At 40.4% G+C, this 13274-nt stretch overlaps 1 protein-coding gene across 1 annotated transcript in view; it reads left to right on the top strand.

The window, feature by feature from the left end:
- TENM2 (teneurin transmembrane protein 2) overlaps window positions 1-13274 on the top strand; it is a 1128689-nt gene that overhangs the window by 757318 nt on the left and 358097 nt on the right. Inside the window, exon 5 of the mRNA XM_075010154.1 lies at window positions 10578-10787. Coding sequence (XP_074866255.1) covers window positions 10578-10787 — 210 coding nt within the window. The remainder of the gene's footprint in view (window positions 1-10577; window positions 10788-13274) is intronic.

Here is a 13274-nt window from a genome sequence, read left to right as displayed (position 1 = left end):
TTAATCTTAAGCCTTAAATGGAAGTAGCATGACTCCAGCAGAATTGCAAATGAGAATTATCTATTTTTATTAAGACCTTTATAAAAATCCACATCCTTAACCACACTGTGTGCTGTACAGTTTATAAATTGGACAAATGTTGGACCAATGCTGATACGATAATTGTCTAGGCCCCCATTCAGCTAAAGAATTCTATATGTATTATGCTGATAATGGGCACATTTTGGATCCTAGTGAAAAACAGTCTATTACATTAATCCATATCAAGTCATCAAGCCTGCCGACGGGGGAAGGAGGGGCAAAGAGGGCAACTGTCTTGTGGCCCAGGAATTCAAAAGGGACAGAGCCCTGGGCCCTTTAAATCACTGCCAGAGCCCTGAGTGCCATGCTCCAGACAGTGCTAAGGGCTGACTGCCTCAGTCTACTTTCAGGAGAACAGCAATCTCTCAGCCCCCTGCCCAAGGGCCATGGCAATTCTGTCAGCTTCCTGCATGTCATTTTAAATTTCTAAATTACCTTAAAGAAAGATGAACAGGAGCTGAGCAGAAACTATGGCTGATGCTTTGCTACCCTAACTCAGTTTGAGAAGTTTCTTATTACACAAATGATCCCATCAATTTAATTGGGCTCACAGGAAGCATAAGCATTATACACTGACTGTGACTGGGTGACCTGAGCCTTGCAGTAATGATGTGTTTGTGTAATTTCAGTTCAAAAAAACAAATGATGATTATGTAGGTGAGGTGTTTGGTTGCATGGGGTCGCCTCCCTGCCCCAGTCTCGCCTTCCCCACAACTCTCCTTCAGTGCCACACCACTTCTGGTGAGTGTAGGGGCAGTCCGACCCTCTACCACAGTGATGCAACCCAAAAGCAGCTCAAGCTTCTGGCCCATGCTACTATCAGGCCCCGCCACTCCAGAAGGGAGGGGAACTGCCCCACACTCACTGGAAGTGGTGTGGCACTTCTGCATCAAGAGGCAGGCAGGGACATGGGTGGGGAGGGAGTGGAGCAAGTCATGTGGTTGGTACCACACACTGGTTGCCTCTGGATGGTTACACAAAAAACTACATTTTTTTTTCTTCCTCCCCACAAGGATGCAATTTGCCTGACTGGCCCAGTCTAGATTTTATTGTATTTCCTTAACGTTTTTTGCATTATCTTGACCACACCACAGCAATGACAGCTGCTTATTTTGCATTACATAAGCAATGAAAAGACAAATCCTCAAAGCATGTTGTCTCCTTTATTTTGTAGTTCAGATCAGTTTATTTTAGACTTCAGTTGTTTGCCCACAATGACAGCTATTGAAACCATAGTTATGACTTGTTTCTACTCGTTCATTGCTACTGTAAATAATTGTGAATGTTTGTTTTTCTCTGATTCTTTATTTTTGGCCACTGCTTTAAGTATTGGGTTTTTGCTTCACCTCAGTCACCTTTTATGGCTTCCTAGTGTGACACTGTAACCCAAATGCTGTTTCACCCTGCCTTGACAAGCTGTTAGGAATTTAAGGCTACATTTGTAGAGGATTCAGTCATTGCTCAGCTGAGTTGAGCTATGTCTCACCCTGAGGCAGCCTGTTGCCTAGTGAAATTCTCAGTTGTCAGGTGGCGCCTTCTGCCTATTTGCCTTATGTTATGGAGAAAGATGGTTAAGAGCCTAGGAAAGAGCACAGCAGCCATCTGACTAGGGAACCACCTCAATTAACCTAGAATGAAATGCAGGGGAGAGGAGCAAGGACCGAAGAAATGGACTTACATGCCTAGGCGGCTGACCCAGTGCACTTCACTGTCATGCCAGAGAGAGGCGCCTTTCTCCACTCAGAATCCTCAACCTTGAACTCTCTCTTGGATTTAAGCACCTTAAGTAGGCCAGTTGCTTAATCTGGTCTCTGGCCTCCATAATTGTCTGTCTGTCTCTGTTTCTCTCTCTCTCTCGCCTATGTTCAATACCTCTCTCACACTGACCCTACATTTCCCTGTGCTCCTAGTTTTGTTTGTGCACATGCTGTGCTTCCCATCCACTTCCTGCATTAGGCCTTCCTATTGTGGGTCTGACTTAGGTGTCAGGTCTTAGATATGCTCAGGCCATGCCTCCAGAATTGGCAGGATAGGCATTCCCCTGCCTAGCTCCAGCTTGCGCCTGGGCTCTGAGCAGTTCTTTAGCTGTGGGGTCTGACAGCAGTGCTTAGGTTGATGACCACCCGAAACGTAACTGTGTTATGAACCTAGTGGAGCTAGGCAGTGCCCAACCTGCAGATCTGAAAATGTCATTGATGTCTAAATGGTGGATTTAAGTGCTTATGTGTCTGTTTAAGCCCGTAAGAACTTCAGTAAATCTGGACAGGAATGAGTTCTACATCAGACTGTCTCCTCTCTGAACACCGTATTTCTCTTTTCGTGTTCACAGTGGTCACACTCAAATTATTTCTCTTCATTTCACTGGTTTTGCCAGCATGCTGCTTTAAAATGTTGGTGATTTGGAAACATTTTAATTTGTCACTGTCATACCTCTCTGTCACCCCTACTTTAAACCCTGAGTTACCTCTGTTTCTGTCTTCTCTCCAATTTTCAAACTTGTTTGCATTATTAAATGCTGTATCATGAAATTTCAATGATAGGAAGTGCCCTGACTCTAAAAAGACGGATCGCTCATAATTGTTTTAAATTTTCTTCCTCACTTTTCCGGTATACCTCATTTTGGTTTCTTCTTTAGTCTTGGCAGGTAGTGAAATATCTGACAATGTGGGCCTAACTGAATTCTCTTTAGAGGGAAACTATTGCTGCTACTGACAAACAAAAGGCTCACCATTGAGCAGCATCTTACCTTTCTCCTGGGAACTGAAAGGACTGCCTTATCAGCACTGCAAGCTAATGAGAAGATGAGGATTTGAACTCAAGCATTCCAGTGTAAGAGCCCTGGTTCTCCGTGCTGGCCTCTTTGAAATGCATGGAGGTTGGTGCTACTATACAGATATGTCTAGGCTGCAGGGTTTTGTCGACAAAACCCAGCAAGCGGCCAGATTGTGAAACCCGTTCTGTCAACAGTATGTGAGGCCAACCCTGTGAGGCCACTGTTCCCTCCACCCCCAGCAGCAGGGCTGTGTGAGAGGGGGACAACACAGTCCCCAGGGGATGGGACTTCCCCCCACCCCGACTACAACCCCTCACACCCCCCAGCCCCGCTTCTCAAGGGTCACTCTGTAGTGGGATTCTCCCCCTCCCATGTGGGCACCACAGCCTGAGTGTGTGTTACCTCCATGAGGAGGGCCCCAGCTGTGGACTTCCCCATGCCAAACTGGTTGCCCACTGATCGGGTTGCTATCGGGGGTGGCAAGCTTCCAAAGGGTGATTGAAACCCTCTTCTCCATGGGGATGGTGAGCCACAGCTGGGTGTCATTTCTCTGGAGGGCACAGATGAGCCAGGCAAAGAGCTCCAAGAAGGTGGCCTTCCACATGTGGAAGTTTTGGAGCCACTGCTTGTCATCCCACTGCTCCACGACCAGCCACTCCCACCAGCCTGAACTGGTGTCATGCCACCAGAGCCACCTGTGCACCATTGGGGATGGGTGCAGGTGCGTAGCTCGTGGTGCCAGGATGACAGTTCCTAAGACTATCTCAGGATCAACCTCACTGAGGAACAGGAAGACAAAGTCCAGAAAGTTCAGCACAAGTTGCAGCATGTCCAGGTGGAGCCATCACAAGCCCAGGGGCAGCTCCAGCTGCCTGGCACCCAAGGACCAGCTGTGTCACCCGCAAATGCAGAGCAAGCACAGCAGGCACTGCAAGATCTCTGCTGCACCGCTCGGGGATAGGCAAGCCCACAGCAGGAGAAGGAAAGGCTTTCGGGAGGGGTCCTTTTAAGCACATGTCTCTGCAGGGCTCCAACATTGGCTCTTGGATGGATCTGGTGACCTGCAACCCTGGCTGATGTGGTTCCAAGTGACCATTTTGCTGAGAGTGGGGCCAGGCTGACTGGCTGCTCTCTGTTGGGAGGGCGCATCATTCTTTCAATGCACCTTGGTCTCTGGACACCACTCTGTTGACAGGAGTTTTGCCTCAAGATATCTTCCAAGACAAACTTCTCTCGACAAAAGCCTACAGTCTAAACATAACATATGAGGAAGCAGACGGTTTTTCTGTTGACCATGCTAATTTTGTCATCCATGGCTCTGAAAACATATGCTCCTAGTAACAATTCTGAATCTGAAATGTGTCCTGAAAGTCACCAGCCACAGACAAATCCTCCTTTTGCACAAGTATTTGAAACACAGGTTATTCTTGCAAAACACCTACCCTGTGAAAGAATGGCAGAGAGTCTGCTGAATGTGCTGTACCTCAGGAAACTCTCACATTTATCTGCTGCCTGCATAATATATATTGCTGTGCACTGCGAAAACATGCATCTTATGTTATCTAATTGTTTCCTGACACATTTAGCAACATTTCACACGTTTTAAAGTGACATTAACATTGCTGACTGTGTAGGTGCTTCAATTAGGCTGGCTTCAAACTGGAGCCAGAAGGCATTGCATGTCCCCTTACCATGCTCATAAAAGAAGAAAAACACACGATTCACGAAAATGGGGACTTGACGATATTTTCATGTAGGTTCCTATTAATTGTGCCAATTGCGTGTATTTGGTCACAAATGCTAGGTTGAGCTTCCTTTGTCTAAATCACCTCAAGTTATAAGCCTACATTGTGCAGCAAAGATACTCTCCATACTATTGCTTGATGTCTAAAGGCCTTGTTCCATATTACTACTTGAAAAAATAAGACTGTGTGGAACTTGCCAGAAAAACACTGACATTTCATGTTTGAAAGTAATTTCTATTATTAATAGCATTATATGTGTGTACAAAGTATAATGTCTGTATTGCCACAGAAATGTGTATTACAGTCAATCAACGAATGCTGACATTTGAATGTTCACTATTTGCACCTGTCTTTTGTTGTTGTTGTGTCATTTTTAATGGAAATATCTCATCTTTTTTCCTCTGTGAAAATATTCTTTTCTCTCTTGGGGTATCTTTTCAGTTCCCATGCCATCTGAATTTACCGTTGGGTTTCCCATAGTGTGTTATCTAATTGATTATTTCAGAAATACGGTTATGAAAATTTCCCTTCCTGTTGTCCATTCTGTGATGTAAAAACTGTGTATCATTTTACCTGTATATATGAAAGGAAAAATCACATAATTTGTGCTCGGGTCCTCAGGAACAGATCTGTGCAACAAAGATAGCTGGGCTTCAGTAAAAGATGTGCATTTTATTGTATTTATGTATCATACAATAAGTGAATTATGTGGACTATCCATGTTTATTCTGTATTTGGAATGATAGCATTTGAGATAAGGACAAATTATGTACGTCATAACCTCTCGATTATGAAGATTACCAGTTGTATAAAGCTACTGGAAATCTCATTTTGTTTATAAATGCCCTCAGCTATGGAAGGCTAATTTCTGGATGTCTTTCTAAGTGTAATTTTTCAGAGAAGATATGCTGTTTAGCTACAAGAAGTCATTGTGTAATATGTTGAAGATGCATGTATTCGTGTAGCAAAAACCTATGAAGAGAGCTCATTTGTTAACCCCATAAATGAGATTCTTCAATTGGGAAAAGCCCAAGAATGCAAAGTTATAAATAAAATAAGCTTTTCACTCCATTTATCATTATTAAATCATAAAAGGCAATAGTTTTTCTAAAAAGGATTTAATATATGAATACATAATTTATGATTCATTGTGGAATAAAAAGTTTGGGGGCATAAGCCTTCTCCTATTCAAGCAAATAGCAAAACTACAACTGGCATCTAAGAGAGCGCAGTTGATCACTTGGCCATCTTTAGAGCACTGTACTCATTCTGCTTTTGACTCTCTCGTGAGTGTTGAATGAACTGGTCTTTAAAAAAAAAACAACAAGCATTCGATCTCTGTCTGTATAGGAAATATAATAATATTACATGGTCCAATTTTCTGGGCTTGCAGTACAGGTGAATGGACCCACTACATCTATCATCATGCCCTTTGACTGCCTCAGTTGAATTTTGCCCGCTAATCTATTTCCCATGGTACATACTCTAATTTTCCAACCCTGTGTGGCTTCAGATCACTGCCTTTTTTTAATTTAAACAACCTCGCCCCAAATAAGAATAAATTAAATTCTTCTCATCAGTATGGAATTTCACATCAAAAAGTTTGGTATCAGCTACTTATTGTGAGCTATAAATGAGAGATTAATTGAATTTTTTCCTCTCTATTTCTAATGTCTGGTTTGCTGGGAAAAGGGATTTTTTTAAAGTACCAATAAATTTGTTAAAAGCTCTCTAAAACATAAAATATTTTCTTTAACATATGTTTCCTTTACAAAATACATGATGGTGTGTTATAGAAATTTGATTGGCGTTGGGTTGAGTTGACCCACATAAATTTAAGGCATTCTCACTATTAAGTAAATTTGGTCAAGACAAACTCATGTCAACAAAACATAAACACAAACACTTACACTCCTCAAACACCCACTATGTGACCTTTGGTATAATACAAGACTATGCTCCCATATGGTACAGCATATGCAGAGTTTGAAAATATGAAAAGTCTTCCCTCTTCCTTTCATCTCACATGTAGTGTTGAAACAGAGCCAGAATGTGTGAGAATTCGTTGCACACACTATATACAGTGTCACATTCCTGTCTGAGGTGTGTCAAATCTCAAACCAGCTGCTGGTTTCTAACAAAATGTTGCAGAGAAATAATTAGAAGACACTTCTGCACACTTATTTTCCTAGAAAATTTAGGATATATGCAATATTTTGTATTAATTCTGCATGATGATGGTGATTTATGATCGTAACAATATTCAGCCTTTATTATCAGTATTGCAATTATTTCCTGGATCACATTAGTGCAAATGTGGAGGACAGGCAAGTTGGTGACTGGTCATTGCTGTGTAAAGTCTAGTTCTTTTAAGGTTAACTTATGTTTGTGTTTATGCCCATACTAGTACATTCTTAAAGTGAAAGGAAATGACATAGCAGGGGGGGTTGCATGTGTTATATTTATGAAAGAAACACAAAAATGCATGTTCAAATACAAAAGCTCATCTTCTGCCACCTCTGGAACTCTCTTTTAGAGAGAAGTCCATTGTCTAATGGAGCTGGACATAAAGAACTCCTAAGTGTTAATCCCAGTTTAGAGGCTGATTCAGTATTTGCCCTTGAGCATGTCACTTCATTTTTCTTTTGTCTCAGTTTTCCCATCCGTTAAAGTAATATTTACCTGCATATTTCCCAGGACTTTTGTGAAGATCAGTAAATTACAAGATGTGTGATGAATGCAAAAAATAAAAGCAAATGTTCTAAATATTGTTACAATGAAATTCATGTTTCCAGATCGGGGGATGGATTGGAGTCACCTGTTAATAAACCACAAAGTCATTCTTTGTACTCTCAATTTACATTTCTTTCCGATACTCTTTTTGTTGACATGTGGTATATTCACTCTTTTCCCCCTCCCACTCCACCTTTTAGGGTCTGTCTTGTCCAGTTCAAATTGTAAACTCTTTTGGGACAGCAGCATTTCTCCCTGTTGTTTTTACAGTGCTCAGTAATACACCACTCACGCTTGGGTCCTGGGGAACCATTATAATATAGATAATATATTATTTCACATCTTATGTAATGTACAGTTGATCTCTGCATACTTTGTATAATGTAAGCAGAAAAGCATCTTTAAGCTGTTCTATTATTTCATGTGCATAAAGTTTCTTCTGCAATTTTATGTGGGAGCGTCCCTAGGTATTGCTGTATAAAAATAATAATAAAAAAGCTGGTGCTACATGATGCAAACCAGGATGTTAAGGTAAAAACAAACAAAAAAAATCCACCAAATCTAATCCTATAATTGTACATTTTCTTCATTGCTGTATTTTAGAAATGTTGAAAATGAGTGCACTATACAACATCATCTTTTTGCCTCTTTAATGTTTGTGGCTAGCTTGAATTTTCCTATGCCTCACTGATCTTGGCAGCAGCACAGAGGTTGTTTTTTCACATGAGTAAACTGTTCCTGAATAATTTCTCCAACTCACTAGAAACAAACTGTTTTTATTGCTTCCCAACTCAGGAATGCAGGGCTTTTTGTTCTCTCTCTATCCCCTCCCTGCCCAGACGTATCTTGGACATATATGGGTCCTGTCATCCGAGAAGGGAGTGGTGTAGTGACTCAAAGGCAGGGAATCAGGCAACATTGCTCTGGTACCCTGATATACATCAGCCAGCTGCATGTTGTGGTGGGCTGAGCTGCCTCACTTGTTGGGAAAAAATCAAGACTCAAATTGAAGAAAAGAGTCCATGGTGGGTTAAAGAGAGAGATTCTGTACCTGGAATATAGGGATGGGAAGAAGTAGAACTGAGCTGGTGTGAAATTATAGTTGACCAAACACACATTCAGCCTTAGCTCACTCCTGTGAATTTGAATCCCCCATTATACATACTTCACGGTATTCCAGAGCAGAGTTGCAGAAATGGCTCAATCTCTGCATTTCTACAGTGGAATCTAGGTTGTGTATTAATGGATTCCCTTATAATATTCCCTCTGTCTCAGCTTCTAGATATGGCCTATTTCTCACAGTAGTATTAGTTCATTGACAGGAGTGATGTAAGTCATATTCATTATACTTATCACTGTCCCACGTAGCAAAAAATTCCTGAGAGAGAGAGGTTTGCGATGGATATAGTCCATGCTGTGTTCATACATTTCTGATCCTATTACTCCAATGAGCACCCATATTTAGGCCATAGGAGACAGCTGTCATTATTAGTGACAATTCTGCATGTGTTTTTTTTATTTGTGCCAATGCCTACTATGATCACAAATGATCGTGCTATGTCCATATTTGAAATATGCATTTATTTCTGCCTTTGGTTAAGGCCAATTGTGAGGATGATTCATGGCTACACATGATTGACACAACCATATGATATCTGGTGTTACAGGATTTTTCAAGAAATCTGTGTTTCTAGTACATCTCTTCTGCAGTGCAGGATCCTATAAAGGCTTATACACATTGAAGTCAGCAGCCAAGTTCCTATTGACTTCAGTGGTATCAGGCCCGTTATTTGCATTTGCTTCCCATGCTTAAGTTCTGGCGTGTTTCCTAGTTGCAGGAAAAATATGTGAGTAATCTCATAAAACATGGAAATTGCTTAGCAAACACAGTAAAAATTTACTGGACAGGAAATATTGCTGTAGACAGAACGTCCAGAGTAACTAAACATCCTAATTACATGCCAGATTGGGGGCTTCACAGAGTGTGCACATCAAGAAATGTAAACAAAGAAAAAATTACGAAGAATATTGTTCCAATATACCATGATTAATTTGCATTGGCATTTTGATTGTGCTGCAGTTGCATTGCCCATTATCCTTCGTAGTGCCTCAGAAAATGTTACTTCTGGGAATGATATTGTAGGGATCAGGAAAAAATTGTCTGAGTAGTGGTGATTATAGACCCCCCTCCCAAGCCAATCAAGTGCTTAGGCCTCCCATACTGAGGCAGCTATCATGCACCTTCAGAAATGCTTTAATGTGAGGGCAATGACCAAAGTATGGTTTGGTCTTGTATTAGATGAACCACTTTCCTGTCTTCAATTTGCAGAAAGCGGTCTGATCATTCCAAATGGCTCAACAGGAAGTTACAGGGTTTTGCAAAATGGAAAAGAAAATGGCGTAACCAGTGATTATCTTCATGTAGCCATTCTAGCCACTAAGATTCAAGTCCCGCAAAGCACTGAAGCTGATACTCAATTTATGGGTAATCCCGTTGGCCTGTTGACATCAATGAAAATACTCCCATTAAATTTAATTGGCCTTTGGATCAAAACCTTAAGCGCTTTGTTGGATTGGGCCCAAGTGATCTGAGATAATTAACTAAAGAAACGTAAGAACTCTGTTGAAATGAGAGGTAGGCATACACTTAAACATATGCATAATGCCATTGTGAAAGCAATCTAGGGGAGACCATTACTTTGATTTAAAAGCTGGTTACTGACCTGCATTGTAATCATAGGCATACGATTTCTATGGGCATTTCTTTCTGTAAGAAATTATAAATAACCAAGGGGTTGGTTGGTTGTTTTTAAAAAAAAAAAAGGCTGGAATGCTGAAATGATTGTGATTGAGATGTACAGGAAGCCAACGTGCTCAGGATCTGATCCTTTTGGCTTTCTCATTTGTGGACATTTTTGAGAGATAGAATTGGAGCTAGCCAGGACTCCCCTCTCCCTCACTCAGTTGTTTAGCTCTAAACTCATTCACTCGGCATCAGTTCACCTAACCAGTTACAGTCTGATGCTGTGAAGACATTCCTGGAATGCCTTTACAACATAGCTGATCATTCTGAATATGATACAAAGGGGCAACCTGGTATCAGTGGTCAACAGGTATTTTGATTCTGCCCCAACTGTAATCCATGTATGTATTACCGGTCTGTTTCAATGTGACTTTTTTTTTGTATTTTTATTTTTTACATTACACTCATAGCTGACCTTTGCTCCCTGTGTCCTTTTTCTCAGGTCGTCCCATTCCACCTACATCCTCGTCTAGCCTCCTCCCATCTGCTCAGCTGCCCAGTTCCCATAATCCTCCACCAGTTAGCTGCCAGATGCCATTGCTAGACAGCAATACCTCCCATCAAATCATGGACACCAACCCTGATGAGGAATTCTCTCCCAATTCATACTTGCTGAGAGCATGTTCAGGGCCACAACAGGCTTCCAGCAGCGGTAAGGAAATTGCCAGCATATGGAATGTGATTATGACCTTTTTTGTGTGTCATGTTTGCAATTACATGGCAGTATCATGCTAAATGATGGTTCCTAAATATGAAAATGATGAAAAATAACATTTTTTGTAGTTTATTGCATTGAAATATTTTTTGGAAACACTGCATCATATTTATTTTTATTTTCTTTCTGTGTAGAGTATTTCTTTCACAGTAAGAATGATTTCAACCACGTAAAAATTATTAGTGCAAGCCTGTTACTGAGAGAATGGCTTACTCAATTAGGTAGTATGCCTTGAAGCAGTTTCTTGTGTATGGGGCAGGCCTGTAAGGTATTATACACAATGGTAGTGATTTGTACAGTTATAGATTGATGCTCTATGTAAAACAAGTTCTGAGTCTGTGTACCAGAAAGCATCTTACACTTATTCCTGTGTTTGTATTCTTGTTTCAATATTATGTCTAACCTTAGCTAATCAGCCTACAAATAATTAAACTATTGATGTTTTCAGAAACCTAATTTGTGTCTGGCAAACAATGTTAGGCCACGTTTTTCAAAAGAGGGATCTGATTTTTAGTTGTCTGTTTGGTACCTCAATATTTGGGTGCCCATCTTGGGCAAATAAGGCTCATTTTCAGAAACGCTTAATCGCCATTACTCCATCTCTACTCAGTGGAATCTGAAAGCTCAGTGCTTTCTGAGAGTGAGGCTCAAGATAGCGTGTCTGAGGGACCCAAATCACAAGCTACTTTTTGGAAATGTCAGGCTCACAAATCTTGTGTGTGCGTGTGTGTGGTTCTTACTTTGTCAAGGAAATGCAACCAGTTGACATACATCATACTCAAATATATGTGCTTAATTCCTATTAACTTAAGTGGGAGTTTTCAGAGGACAGTCTGATTCTTAGTTTCTTGTCTGGGAAAGGTTTCAAATATTCATCATAAAACCACATTTGATGGTCCTAATTCTGCTTAACAGTTCAATTCTGAACTTCTGCTTTGCAGGTTATTCACATACTGTTGTAGTTAAAAAGGTTTAAAATCCTTAGCTAATAAAAATGTTTTACTGCAACTTCATAGGCTTGAAATTTAACCACAATGAACATACTACTATGCAGTTGTGACATATACAATTAGAGGACTTCTGTGTGATCTGCAGTAATTGCACATGACAGAAAAGTAGAAGATACAGTTACTGCTCTCAAACAACTTTTCCCCAGGTCCTCTGTTCTCTATAATGTTGTGGGTCTGCATGGCACAGCAGATGCTGTATGGCATGGATCTGTCAATATTTATTTATGTGCCCAGTAAATTTTAATTATAACATTTGCTGAGCAAGATGTACTAGCATGAAATTAGATTACAACACATTGGTGCTCCCAGCAGAATCATTTGCTGGACATAGCCATACATGGAACTCCAAATGCTTTGGACTGGAGAATGGAGAAATGTGGCACTAATAAAAGCATCTGCAGGGTTAACAGAATGACTCTTTATAGAGGGTATTTCATTTTAAATGATAATTTATCACTGCAAGTCTTTTATGTCCTAGAACCTCAGGGTGGCCTTGGCCAAGTTTCGTATTGCTCCCAGCTTGATATTATGTACCTTCACAGTATACTCAAAAATGTTTTGAATTGCCTTTTAAAGGTTGCTGTGGCTCCACACTTTGGCTGTCTGGACCACCATGACAATTTACAAGCATGTTCCATTTTTTCCTTTTTAATAACATATCAGGTCTCTCAAGAAGGGAACTTTTATTATGTTTCATTTCTGATTGTGAAGGCACCACAACAGGCAATGACCTAGTACCTCATTCTGACCTCTGATGTGTTCAGGAATCTTTGAACAGCCATTTGCAGTGGGGGCTTTTCAGAATGTGACGGCTGTCTCAAATAACTAACTAAGGATTCAAGGTATTGCTGTTCACCTAAAAGGGAATACTGAAGATACTAATATTTATATTACTTAGGTAACGTTCACATGTTCCTAAGCATCATCTTGTCACGGTGCTAAGAGTTTTATAGTAACAAAGCTGCATTCTATCTGTAAGACTTTCAAAGCAGTTTGTGTCATCTATAGAGATGATTCTGAAATATAAAATTCACTCCTGAATCAGCATCTGGTTTTGAATGCCTAAATAAAGTGTTTGGATCCAATATTTCAGTTCAGTACATTAGTAGAGACTGGGAATTGATTAAAAATTGGATGTAGATCTCGGTTTGGATTCTAATTCCCTAGAATGTTCAGAGCATTTTGGATCTGTGACTTAAGTTTATGCTCATTTCTAGCTATTAATAAATGTATGACAAAGATTGTATCTTTAAAACTGTGATCAAATACTTAAAGTAACCGTAGAAGACTATATAAAATTTGAAGAATTCTTGAATTGATCATGTTGCTTAAGAGGTAGACTTATATTTGCCTCAGCCCTGTGGTTATAGGATAACTCCTAAATGGGTTTAAGACGTGTCTTCCTGGTTATGAG

The sequence above is a fragment of the Carettochelys insculpta genome, chromosome 15 (genome assembly GCF_033958435.1).
Source record: "Carettochelys insculpta isolate YL-2023 chromosome 15, ASM3395843v1, whole genome shotgun sequence".
In the NCBI taxonomy this organism is placed as follows: domain Eukaryota; kingdom Metazoa; phylum Chordata; order Testudines; family Carettochelyidae; genus Carettochelys; species Carettochelys insculpta.
The sequence above is the reverse complement of the archived record's forward strand: the minus strand, read 5'-3'. Positions and strand labels throughout refer to the sequence as shown.